This window comes from Schistocerca americana, chromosome 5 (assembly GCF_021461395.2).
Source record: "Schistocerca americana isolate TAMUIC-IGC-003095 chromosome 5, iqSchAmer2.1, whole genome shotgun sequence".
In the NCBI taxonomy this organism is placed as follows: Eukaryota; Metazoa; Arthropoda; class Insecta; order Orthoptera; family Acrididae; genus Schistocerca; species Schistocerca americana.
Genome location: NC_060123.1, coordinates 159,748,188 through 159,762,176, shown reverse-complemented (window position 1 = coordinate 159,762,176; position 13,989 = coordinate 159,748,188). Strand labels below are relative to the sequence as shown.

Here is a 13,989-nt window from a genome sequence, read left to right as displayed (position 1 = left end):
AAGCTGAGGTCCTCACAGACAGAAGCGAAAGTAGTGCAATATCGTCGTGCGTTGAGTAATTCAGTGCCGAGCACAGGACCACATTTATTTGCCGTACGGAAAAAAGTCTGATGTCACGTTGTTCTGTACATTAGGGCTGAGACCTTTCCGGTTCAGGAAAAGGAGACCTTCCGGAATTAGAACAGTTTACTCGTTAGTGACGTGAGCAGAAAATCACTGTGACGGTTCCTCCGTGGAAATCTTCCTGCGTTGTGGGCCCAAGTGCACGCCGCGGAATTTTTCGCTTACGGGCTTCTCCAGTACATCCGGCGCGGCAGTCGCGTCAGGAGAGGGGAGCAGGACGACTGAAAAATGCAGCACGACAGTCGGTAGTGCCATTTAGAGGACGTCGAAAGAGTTAGTGTGTTAGCAAGGCGCGCCCAGTCTCCAACACGCTGGTGAAACCAACATCAGTAATCCTTATCCTTATTTGTCCTGTCTTTATACTCTTGGTTGAGTGCTGACGCCCTCGATTAGTTTTCGTGTCCTCCGCATGTTGTCTATCCTGTAGTGCTCCGACTTGCACGTTACACCTGAACGCTCTCTGCCATCTGTTCTGTGGAATCCACCGGAGCATCCGACTGAATGCCTTGAACGGGGCCGTTTCGTGAAACTGCCACTGAAATGCTTGGTTCGCGCCCGCAAGCCATGTCGATTCTAGCTACAGTGCTGCCAGCATTGAAATGTAGACAAGTAGCAACGGCTTTTTCTGCCAGCACTGTCGCTCTGTCAGAGGCAATTCCGCGTTCGCCGGTAGTATCATTCATCATCCACAGGTTATCAGGAATTTTTTTTATCAAAGTATTGTCAATGACCTTTCAGGCAACAGTTCCGACCCTCCCCCTCCCCCTCCTCCCCCCAGTGACCGAAGTTATAGCAATTCTTCGTGTGTGACTTGCTTCCGAAGCGCTGGTCCGCTAATAACCTCTGTAACCTAATCTCCGGAGTAGGTGGAAACTGTTTGATTAAGCAGTTTTTCAATGCCTCCTCCGCCAGAACAGGCTATGATTCATTTAAATGTGCAATAATGCAGCAAAATTGGGCCGTACCGTGGTGAATACCATGCTGACAGAAAATGCTTTCAGCTTGTGTGAACAAGATTCCTGGTCTAGATGTCCAGATCACCCGCAGTTTGACTTCTTGTGCAGTCCCACCTCGTGCAGGAAACGGATGAATCGGTAGTTACTGGACGACGGAGGAGTCTGCTTGCAGTGAGGTGTACTTCGTTCGCGTCCTCCTGTTTAACGTTGCCATTTCCAAGTTGATACGTCATTATCCCGTGTTCCTGCTCGGGTCACCACTGTAGGGTTCCGTGAGTGATGCGCTGGTCCAGAATGATAGCACACACAACTTGTTAGTAAACATCTTTAACAGACTCAAAGTTTACACAAAACAGTGTCGCTAGCTCACAAGAGAACTCGCCAAAAAGAATACAAAGAATTCACAGAAGACAAAATTTATTTCCCTGTAACAGTCAATTGCGACTTGTGATTTCCCGGTCGATCTCCAGGTCGCTACAATAGGATTTGCGCGACTGCTACGGTCGCAGGTTCGAATCCTGCCTCGGGCATGGATGTGTGTGATGTCCTTAGGTTAGTTAGGTTTAAGTAGTTCTAAGTTCTAGGGGACTCATGACCACAGATGTTAAGTCCCATAGTGCTCAGAGCCATTTGAACCGTTTGAACAACAGGATTTGACGTCGCAAAACTAAAAAGTGAGGAAAAATGTAAAGAGTTTGAATTAGATATAAACAACCGTTTCGATGTACTACAAAATGCAGATGATGAAGGAGACGTGGAGAAAGTGTGGCACTCTGTGAAGACAGCCATGGCAGACGCTGCGAATAAAGTGCAGGGTAGAAAGAAAAAACAGGGAAAAAGAAGTTGGTCTAGTGAGGAATATCTTTCTAAGATACTCTAAATCAGTTTCATATCGATGAAACGGAGCAGCTGATTCCCTGTACTTCTAAAAAGATGTACCCTAACTGGGTTCCATGGACATTGTCTAACAGTAAAATGTATTATACGAGCAGAAAGTCATATTTTTGTCCTCAAACTGGTCTTCAGGCACAGTAGATATGTCAACAAATTAATGCTGACAACTTTACCTTTTATTTGCTTGTTCATAACCGTATTTTACTACCCGTTACATGGTTTAAGATAAAGGCCTTAAGGTTCAAATGGTTCAAATGGCTCTAAACACTATGGGACTCAACATCTGAGGTCATCAGTCCCCTAGACTTAGAATTACTTAAACCTAACTAACCTAAGGACATCACACACATCCATGCCCGAGGCAGGATTCGAACCTGCGACCGTAGCAGCAGCGCGGTTCCAGACTGAGGCGCCTAGAACCGTTCGGCCACAGAGGCCGGCAAAGGCCTTAAGGGAGAAAACACACGAAGTAAAAAGTTTTCTGTTTTTTCTTTTCGTTACTTCTTGTATTAAATTAAGTTTTCTTGATTGATTTACGGCGTGCTCTGTCTTCTTCTGCTGGTCTAAATTTCATAAGTTTGATACATAATTTCCTGAGTTGCTTGTTTCCCTTCGGTTAAGCGACGATTAACTTATAACGAATACTGGTATTTATTTCGTTGTCATGGTACAAAAAATTTTTCGTTTATTGTAGGTGTTTATTTTAGATTAATGATAACAAGCCTTACAACAAAACACGAACTTTTTCGTCTAAGCTCTACACAGTTATCAAAGATGGACAAACAAACTTACAACATGCTGTCTCAGAAATAAGACAACGAAGTGCTGCAACTGAAATTCAATCTGGAGCTCAATGTCTCTCAAATTTTCACAATGACGTTATCTTTTGATTCGTAAAGAACACACAAGAATGCGAAGTGCAGACGGTCTTAACAGTCATCTGCTCCAACAACGTCAAAGATTCATTAAGATTATATCGATAGATGATACGTAATTAATATGTTTTGTATTCTAATTCACTTACGGTACGCTACATAAAACAACAGCTAACATAAAAGACTTTGACGGTACATAATTAGACATACACATAAATAGTGCAGATAAGAAAATACGCATATAGAAATGGCCTATATTGCGGAAGAGGTGTAACATACACACACAGCGGACTTTGGTTGTCGTTAACACGTATTTTCTGTACAGGTGTATGCTGGAGTCGTTCAAAGAATCCTTCCCTGCGCACATCGATAAGCAAATCATGACAGTTTCAAAGTCAGTTAAATCTAAATTTCTGCCTCTTTCCACCTGCTGAGAGTTGGCAACTGCTTTCGGAAACATCTTGCTGAGGCAAGTATTATAAAAATAATAGACTTTATGTTTACAAAATTTATGTCTACAGATGCTCACAAAAACACAGTTAAGCTTTTTGGGATCTCGCAACGTAACGTAGCCAAATGCCAGAGACTGGAGTCAAGATGAACGAACGCGGATCCATCTTCAGCTCCTTGACAGTCCGGCTGCAGGTCTCTATGTTGTAGCGACTGAGCAAACTAGCCAGTCCGATTTTGGTCTGCATCAGGCCGAATCGCATACCTGTGAACGGAAATCATTGTGCTTTACTTCAGAGAAGGCAAATCAAAACACATACACACACACGCATACGAGATGCGCGTATCCCACTGTCACACACTTTCTTTGTTTTAAATTTCATTCATTGCTGTTCCGTTATAACTTCCTCCATCATTTTTATCATCATGTGTTCGTGTCACATATGTATTGTTTGTCCGTCATTCCCATCCTGCAGTGTTTCATAGACGTCCGTACGAAATTATTCTTATGTTTTCGAAACTTCTGTGCTCCCTCATTGTACATGACAAAGCACAGACTCTGAGATTTTTTCTCCCTTCAGATAAAACAGTATCCCTTCCACAACGTTTGTAAAAAAGAAGGAACTGTTGTAAGATTCAGAGACACACGATAATATTTTGTATTCTTCTTAGTTCATTAACAAATTTTAGAAGAAACAATTTGCTTTTATCAATTCTCATAAGTCAATCTTGAAATTATTGCATTAAAGTACATGATGCTATTCTTGTTGACTACCTTTTGAAGAAGGTATGTTCCCGTCATTATGTTCACTGCTGCGGAATTACATTAACAGTTTTCTCCTCCCTCCCGCTACTAAAATGTATCTAACATCATCACGTCTCTGTCAACCGTCCACGAAACCTTAAAAGTTGACCTGTCCACACATACACACACACACAATTTTTAAAACATAGTCACACCATGGTTTTGTCTTATTTTAATGTAGAAAACCGTCCAACTATTCCAACAATCAGTAGTAACATGTAGGCCACATAGGTGAACAACTAGATATGGGAGGGCTGTGCCAACCCAAACTGTGCGTCACTGTCTCCATCAATATATCCTACTCTTCGTCCCCCCCCCCTGAACCCCTGCCCTCACTTCCCAGCTCACAGTAGGGAAGACGTGTGTGGGACCACGTCTGCCGACGGGGGGATAGTGGCGTACGGCGCTATTATATTGTTCCTATTTGAGCTAGCTACATATATGTTATTTCGTTAGGCTCTTTCCAGTGTAAAAAAAATGTATTTCCATTAAAAAATCGTGTCATAATTCGACAGGTATAAACGTTAAGGTAACATTTTCGTCGGTTAGAAAATTCGCCAAAGTGTCCAGTAAAACTCAGCGGAAACCGCAACTGGATATTTATTTCCTCGTTCCAGGTATATTCGACGTTGCCTGCCTTACCTGTCACACCCTGTATTCTGCCTGTGTGCGGCATTTTGCGCAACGTACACCATGTCTTGTTCCTCGGCTTTTAACAGAATTAGACGAAGAGCGGCCATGGTAAGAAGTCCGATGTTTACCCGAATTAGACGAAGTAAGAGCGGCCTTGGTCAGAAGTCCGAAAACGTCATTGCACCATTTAGTACTCCAGAACTGATGTTTCCTTAACATAGGATAATGGCTACCATCAAAAACACCCGGTAATTCTGTCGTAGAAACATTGGCGGTGCATTCTCTTGTATTATTCAGCATGAAATAACCGCAAGTATTTTCAGTAGTTGTTAGTTATCTGAAAAAAGAACTGAAGTATATTGTTCACATACCAAGGTACCAGAGGTTTTAGTCTGATGGAAATGATCGGCCCAACATTTCGTGTCGCTCTAGCAGCACACAAGATTCCTATTTTCACATCGTGCAGAGGCTCTTCGTGTAACCGATGATGATTTTCAGTACTTCAGCGTCGGTTGGTTTGAAAATTCACTTTCCTCGATAGAGGCAGCCATGTTTCATCAGAAAATATGAGCAGTTTAGTATAAACCCATTCATAATGCAGAGACTGCAAGAGCCTATTGCAGTGCCGACGATGTGCTGATTTACTGACTGACGCACCAGTGTGAGGTGCTAAACAGCGCAACGGTTTACTCGTACTTCTTTCAAAGATCACGTCTAACGCATCTTGATCGGCAAAAACCGTTACGCCACTTGCCAAAGTGCGAGAAACACGACACGGAGTACATAACTGCGTGGCACTGGGCTCACAATGCTTCAATCATTCGTAAACCAGCCATCACGCCACGATAATAGATGCTTCATATCTTGATTTGTTTGTTAAATGTTACGTGTACGAGTACACAATTCTGAGTGCCACGCGACTGAATGAACTCTAAAAGAACTCTTGGTGACGTCACGTATTGCGAAAGAATCTGTCCCTCAAGATTGGCTCCCTTTTACTACAAAATGCTGAAATTAATCTGCAAATAATAGTCAGCTTTGCAGCTTCTGTGACGTCTTGTAGATATGGTGTTAATTGGCTTCCTTATACTAAACAATAAAGGTATTTAAAACGGATTAACGACAGTAGAAAATTACATTACTTAAACCTAGTTTACACGACGACACTAGGTTGCAGGCAACTGCGCTACCGGCCACTGCGCATGCGCGCCACGCGTTTGCTCAACTCGTTGATGAAACTAAAACACTTTCGGCGTGTTCCAACTTTGGCGACACTAGTTGCATGAGTTTGAGGTTATGTGTGTTCGTAGAGTGTAGACAAACTGAAATATGAAGTGGGAAACTGAGAATAATGTTCGCTTTTTGGATATCTATGCTTTGCATAGATGTTTGTGGGATATCAGTGGTACTGATAACAAAAATAAGCAACATATTGCTGCAGCTGAGACCGTCATGTGCTATCATAACATAGATGGTTTGACAATATATGAGCTGCTGGGCAAAATTTATTGAGTTAGGAGTACATATACAACTGAGTTAAGAAAAATACAAGCAAGTGTAATTCTAGCTGTGGTAATGCTCTCGTCTACAAGACTAAAATCCCATCGTTTGAGTTGGCCAACTGTTTGTTAAGGAATATTGTTGACAGGAGGGAAGGGTATACAAATTAAAGAAGCTGCATTCAATATTCATCTATTTAAAACTTCGCTGCAGTGCTCCCCATTCACATATCTTAGAATTTTGAACTATTGCCACTGTACTTCAAGAGAGTAGTATGCAAACCATTCTCTTCTTAATGCGGCCTGCTTCGAATAAATATTGTTGCTAATGTTAATAATTATTACTGTTAATGTTAATAATTATTGGCGTTAATGAAATAGCGTCAGCACCAACTAAAACCGTATCTTATAGCATACCGAGTGTTCTCGATTGTAATGCACGCAATATGATACGTAATTTCAGTTCTGGCGACAGTACCTCATGCATTACATTACCTTTATTCCGTATTGCATAATTAACTCTATTTAGAAAAAGTGAACAGTTCCGGTGACATTCTACGATAATTAAAAGAACTTCTTGGATCTTCCGTTATAAATTATTTCAGCAAGGATGCTGAGCAATCGAGCTGACGTCTTTTCTTCATCCAGTCACGAATCGAAACACGTTTCATATTTTTTTCTTATGTAGCGATTCCACGCAACAAGCTTTAACTCCATCACAACTCGTGCGACTCGTGCGACTCAGGGACCGACCTACAAAACGACGAAACTGAAGTGTATACAGATGTCTCCGTGTCTACAGTCATATGTGAAACCACTTGCGTGCAACTTATTCCACGCAACCAAACGTCGTCGTGTAAACCAGGCTTTACTTTAACGTTGCTCTATCAATGTCTATTCCTGTTCCGTCTTACTACAACTCAGAATGAATGCACAGGTCAACTTCCAAAAATCTATCACCAACGATTAACAGACAGTAAATTGCACACCACGCACCAGAACCATATCGCAGTCCTTTTGTGAGCAGTGTCACTTTCAGATAAAAGGAAATTGACCGAGAGAAAAGGAGAACGAAAGCGAACTTCATTTAACAATGTAATTCGCCAAACAGTCGTGCAATTGAGATGTTATTTTATTTTATTTTCACTGCCAGTTTCGGCAATTCATTATGCCATCTTCAGGCCCCATATACACCCCTCAAAAGTAATCGATGTTGACGAACTGGGGCCATTGTTTCTGGATGTCGTGAATTCGTAGCTCAAGTGCTTCGAAAACTTGACTGCAATTGTGCTTCCTTCGAAGGAAGCACTTGAGCTGCAAGTTCACGAAATACAGAAACGTATGGTCCCAGTACACCAATATCGATTAGGTTTGAGAGATGCATATGGGGCCTGAAGATGGCATAATGAATTGCCGAAACTGGTAGCGAAAATAAAATAAAACAACGTCTCAGCTGCATGGCAGTTTGGCGAATTTCGTTGTTAAACAGGTGACCACCCGCTGTCCATTGTCCACAATGGATCAACAGAGACTGAAAGCGAATTGTTCTGCTGATACAAAACTTCGGGTAGAGCTATTCAGATTTCCTTAAAAGTGACCCATGAATAGAGTGCGATGTAGAAGGCTGGTCTATTCCCGTTGTTATTTTTTTTTTTCCTGAAAGGAAGTCACAGTTACTGATACTCACCAATACAAATACGTGGGCCATCACCGAACGGCAGGTAGACGAAGTCGTGTCTGTCGTTTTTCTGTTCCTCCGAGAAGCGCTCGGGGTCGAAGTGCTGGGGCTGTGGGTAGTACTGCGGGTCGTAGTGCAGCCCCAGCACGGGTATGATGACCGAGGTGCCCTTCTCCAGCACCCACTCCGTGTCCGGCACTTTGTACGCCTGCGTCACCTCGCGGTTCAGCGTTGGTACCGGCGGATACTTCCGCAGCGTCTCTGAAAAAGACGTGCAGGCGCCACTTCACACTACAGACCTGCGTCCTCATAATGATCATGGGGCTGTTTTTGATTCGTCCATTTTACAGGAGGCTAATAGTTCCCATTTCACCCTTCGCCGGACGGGGTGGCCGAGCGGTTCTAGGTGCTACAGTCTGGAATCGCGCGACCGCAACGGTCGCAGGTTCGAATCCTGCCCCGGGCATGGATGTGTGTGCTGTCCTTAGGTTAGTTAGGTTTAAGTAGTTCTAAGTTCTAGGGGACTGATGACCTTAGAAGTTAAGTCCCATAGTGCACAGAGCCATGTGAACCATTTTTTTCACCCTTCGTCGAAGTGCAATCGTTCGTGGTTCCAATATTTTACTTCATTTATGTATATAACTTGATCATATTAAGAGCTTCAGACTATCTCTTACACAATACTAGGGAGTCACAAATACTTTATTTTTTTTTAAAAAATACGAGTAGTTACTTATAAATGTCGATAGTATTAATATGATAAATAGCAATACAAAGTAATAGTAAGTAACATTTGATAAATTGTAATATTGCCAGGAATGTATTAAGTATTTTCCAAGATCTTATTAAACAGAATATACACAACATTTGACAGTCATTTAGGTGAATATCACGGTGGTTTTAGGAAGGGAAGGTCAGGCTTTGGACAAATATTTAATCTCAAGTCAGTAATTCACCACATATTACTTAATTCAAAGGACATTGTATTTACGTTTATGGATTTCAGAAAGGCTTTTGATTCTGTTGACAGAGAAACTATAGATAAAATAGCTCGAGAATTTGGCGTAATGCCTAAACCGACAAACCCAACCCGTGAAACACTTACATGTACAGTCTGCAAAGGCTGAAATTTCACAGCCTTTCAAAATAAAGACAGGGGCACGACAAGCTGACGGGCTATCCCCAATTCTTTTTAATAGTATGTTAGAGGAAACAGAGACATTTTGGAAAAAAATACTTACTGAACGCAACATCTCGCCTATTAGGTTAGGAAGGGGAAGCAAAAATATCCAAATCAATTGTCGTGAATTTACAGATGATTTTGATATACATTGCGCTAGTGTGGCATCTGCTATAACACAAATAAACCTCTTAGAAGAAATAGCCAACAGAAGTGGCTTAAGAATTTCTGCAGAAAAAACAAAATTTGGAACAAAAGTTAAGGATGGTACAAAATTCCTGAAAACAGATGTAGAGAGAGTAGAAAAATTCAAATATACAGTGGAGACAATTCAAGAAAATGCTTTGGAAAAATCTGCAATAGAGGAAAGGTTGCATAAAATGTGGAGAGCATATGGTATAACCAAAGACCTCTACAATAAAAAGTTCTAATGCAAAAATAGGTGCTACAACACAGCAGTGAAGGCAGAGTGCCTGTATGCAAGCGAATGCCTGGCATTAAACTATAATTGAGATAAATTAGGAGAACTAGAAAGGTGATTATAAGAAAAATATTAGTACCAATAAACACAGCAGAAGGTTAGAAATCACGAAGTAATGCTGAAATATACCAAAATGTAAAAAAAAAAAAAAAAAAATTCAAACATAATGAGATAAAGAATACATGTTTTTTGGACATTATGCAAGATAGCAGATTAACAAATAATATTTTCAAATGTTTGTGAAGTAAAAAGTCCAGAACAAGTTGGATCAACGAACTAAAAAAGGATTTAGAGAGAAACAACATAAAAACAGAAATTATAAACAACAGAGAAGCCTTTCAGGGAGAAGTATTGGAAATGGAAGGATTCCAAGGGAGGGTAGCTAAAGAGACTGGTTCAAAATGGTCTGAAGACAGAAATAAGTAACATAGTGAACCGATGAAAACATACTGTAAGAAAAAAAAAGAACATAGAACGAGCAACTGAAATTAGAACGTGATCGTCAGATGACCTATATATATAGACGCCGCGGCTGGCTTGGCGTTAAAAAATCCTTTACTACTCCTGCGACGGTCAACGTGATAACTGATGTTGGTTTCGTCGGGTCTGCAGACAGATCATTCAGTCACCTATACACAATATTTCCTCTATCCATCTCGCCGGCGTGATTAGCATGCAGCGTTCTTATCTGAAGAAGACTGTAGAAATATTGTATCTAAATTACTTCATAATTCGGCTGCACACCCAACAGGAACATCATCAATAATAGTGGTAGCAACAGATACAAGATTACAGGTTATCTCAAATGATGTTTTCTGGCAGAAGGAGTTTTGAAGGGGAGAAATTTATGCAGACTGCATTAGCTAAGTGCTTAAAGAGGAAGGTGTGGTTGGAAACACTGGTACTCTAATAGCTGTAATGGAGTAACGAGTGTGTACAAAACAAAGACAGACATTCTTGTAGTTTTAGAAGATATGTCATTCAACGGAGATGTTATTCATTTCTTTGATGTTAAAGGGAAATAATTCCAGAATAGGGTTTCTGGTGCCGAAAAGGCCCCCGCAATAGCGATTGGACGATGGAGTAGGACACAAAGGATTTTGCTCTGATGGTAACGAATGTTTCTGCTGTGTTGTTCCGACAAGAGTGTTAAGGTAGAAGAGAGATATGAGAGACTTTATATGTTGATAACACGGTAGAGGAGAGATAGTGTATGGATATATCTGCACTTGTCTGCAATTAGCCAGAATATCTGTGCATAAGACGGTGAAATATATTTAAAAATCGAATGTCACAGGAATTCTGTTCGCAGGCAGTCATCGCAAGTTCTAAGCGCTGTGAGCCTTCCTAAGAATCAAGTTGCAGTATAAAATCGCTGTAATCAACAATTTTAAGTTAAAAGCATTTGTACAGCTTTCGTTGTCAGATGGAGAGGGGACAGCTTTTTATATTTTTGTAGGGCATGCAGAGACGGTAGTACTTTCTCGTACAGCGCAGCTACGAGTTCAGCCCTGTTTAGATTTTCATTATTACCCTAGACTCTTCGCCGAAAGAGAGATACATATATTTATCCAATTTAGAATTAAATATGATGATATGCTCCCGATATTTCGGGCTAATGAGCCTAGAATAAGCAATCAGGAGCGTATGGTTTTGGACAGGTTGAGTTTTAACCCTATATCGTGTGCCTCTTTTGATGATGCGTACTGGTGAGCACTTAAGTTCTCGATAGCCGTCTTCCAGTTGACTGGTTTTTCGCTTACGAGGAGACCACCCACGTGTAATTCAAAACTCAAGTATTTTTTTGCCAAAGCAGTTCGATGCAACACTAAAAAATTATCAAGGAGAACGATTTCGAAGTTTTCTAAAGAATTTTTATTTCCTATAGTTAAGGTGGTTTTCACGACGGACTGTGTTGGTCAGTTCCGCTTCGCCGTGGCATTTGCAAGCCATGAATAGGAGAAGTTTACTTTGCGTTCTGTGTAACCATTTAGTGTTTATTCGTTATCTTTCTGTTATCGTGTGTCGTGTTCTTTTGTGGTAGCGTTTTCGGCCACATGTTAGTCACGATGTTATCAAGAATGTTTCCCAGAAAAAGCACAATCAGTTTCAAATTTGACAAGGCAACAAGAAATGTTCAGCGAAGCTCATTAGAAGTGCACGATAGTGGAAGTAAGCCGGCCGAAGTGGCCGTGCGGTTAAAGGCGCTGCAGTTTGGAACCGCAAGACCGCTACGGTCGCAGGTTCGAATCCTGCCTCGGGCATGGATGTTTGTAGGTTAGTTAGGTTTAACTAGTTCTAAGTTCTAGGGGACTAATGACCTCAGCAGTTGAATCCCATAGTGCTCAGAGCCATTTGAACCATTTTTTTGATAGTGGAAGTAATTGGTATCACATCAGATCAATTTCACACTGCTTACTGTGGCACGAAGCTCTACTGCTTTTCCGTGAAGCTCTTGAACCCTGTGTTGTTGGAAATGATTTCTCTCAAAAACGGAGGGAAAACAATTCCGCTACCGTGACGCCTCTGTGAGTACTGTCATAATTCCAAACGCTGACCTAGAGTACAAAAATGTGCGCTTGTTTACCCTGCCTCCTGAGGTTGAGAACTGTTACTTGAAAGATTTTAAATAAGTATGGAGGAGTGAAACAAATCCGTAATGCGTGTCAGGCAGAATATTCCCTCTCATTTAACGGTTTGTGGGTGAAAGGTGCATGTTACTTACGGTCCACGGATACGAACTTGTTTCATCTGTAATGAATGTGGCCTTCAAAGAACGGTTTTCGCAAGACGAGTCTTCGTTTCAAAAAATTCGTTAGAGCAACGCAGGGAACTGGTCGTCGCTGAACTTGTGATGGAGAACCAAGTGATGGATACGGAAGCCAAAACTACCATGTGCAGATTTTCCCTGTTACCCTCAAAACTGGTAGCAGGAAAACCACCTGATGTTCAGCTATTAGAAAACAAGAGGCGTCGACTGTGAGACGGAAGCAGCACAGACGAAGAGGTACCTGATTTAGAACAAATCGAGCGGCAAGAGAGAGCGAAACCGCTACCTGAAACTACAGAAAAGCAGTCTAGGCAGCAGCAGAGGAAGTCACACCGACCAACATGCAAGCGCCTCTTGAACCACAACAGGCAGCGGACAATACAGGGTGATCCATTGATACTGACCGGGCCAAATATCTCACGAAATAAGCGTCAAACGAAAAAACTACGAAGAACGAAACTTGTCTAGATTGAAGGGGGAAACCAGATAGCGCTATGGTTGGCCCGCTAGATGGTGCTACCATAGGTCAAACGAATATCAACTCCGTTTTTTTAAACAGGAACCCCCATTTTTTATTACATATTCGTGTAGTACGTAAAGAAATATGAATATTTTAGTCGGACCACTTTTTTCTCTTTGTGATAGATGGCGCTGTAATAGTCACAGACATATGGCTCACAATTTTAGACGAATAGTTGGTAACAGGTAGGTGTTTTAAATTAAAATACAGAACGTAGGTACGTTTGGACATTTTATTTCGGTTGTTCCAATGTGATACATGTACCTTTGTGAACTTACCATTTCTGAGAACGCATGCTGTTACAGCGTGATTACCTGTAAATACCACATTAATGCAATAAATGCTCAAAATGATGTCCATCAACCTCAATGTATTTGGCAATACGTGTAACGACATTCCTCTCAACAGCGAGTAGTTCGCCTTCCATAATGTTTGCACATGCATTGACAATGCGCTGACGCATGTTGTCAGGCGTTGTCGGTGGATCACGATAGCAAATATCCTTCAACTTTCCCCACAGAAAGAAATCTGGGGACGTCAGATCCGGTGAACGTGCGGACCATGGTACGGTGCTTCGACGACTAATGCACCTGTCATGAAATATGCTATTCAATACCGCTTCAACCGCACGCGAGCTATGTGCCGGACATCCATCATGTTGGCAGTACATCGCCATTCTGTCATGCATTGAAACATCTTGTAGTAACATCAGTAGAACATTACGTAGGAAATCAGCATACATTGCACCATTTAGATTGCCATCGATAAAATTGAGGCCAATTATCCTTCCTCCCATAATGCCGCACCATACATTAACCCGCCAAGGTCGCTGATGTTCCACTTGTCGCAGCCATTGTGGACTTTCCGTTGCCCAATAGTGCATATTATGCCGATTTACAGTACCGCTGTTAGTGAATGACGCTTCGTCGCTAAATAGAAATGGTGCAAAAAAATCTGTCATTGTCCCGTAATTTCTCTGGTGCCCAGTGACAGAACTGTACACGACATTCAAATGCGTCGCCATGCAATTCCAGGTGCATAGAAATATGGTACGGGTGCAATCGATTTTGATGTAGCATTCTCAACACCGACGTTTGTGAGATTCACGATTCTCTTGCAATTTGT

General features: G+C 41.6%; 1 protein-coding gene across 2 annotated transcripts in view; it reads right to left on the bottom strand.

Annotated features, from left to right (window-relative positions):
- Positions 1–2,685: 2,685 nt before the first annotated feature.
- Positions 2,686–13,989, bottom strand: part of LOC124615544 (probable cytochrome P450 6a14) — a 104,035-nt gene continuing 92,731 nt past the window's right edge. The window contains exons 6-7 of one of the 2 annotated variants that reach the window (XM_047143517.1): positions 7,923–8,174; positions 2,686–3,563 (exon numbers count right to left, since the gene is read on the bottom strand). In XM_047143517.1, the coding sequence (XP_046999473.1) occupies positions 3,388–3,563; positions 7,923–8,174 (428 nt within the window). In that variant the 3' untranslated portion in view covers positions 2,686–3,387. The remainder of the gene's footprint in view (positions 3,564–7,922; positions 8,175–13,989) is intronic. The other variant, XM_047143516.1, reaches the window with a different exon arrangement.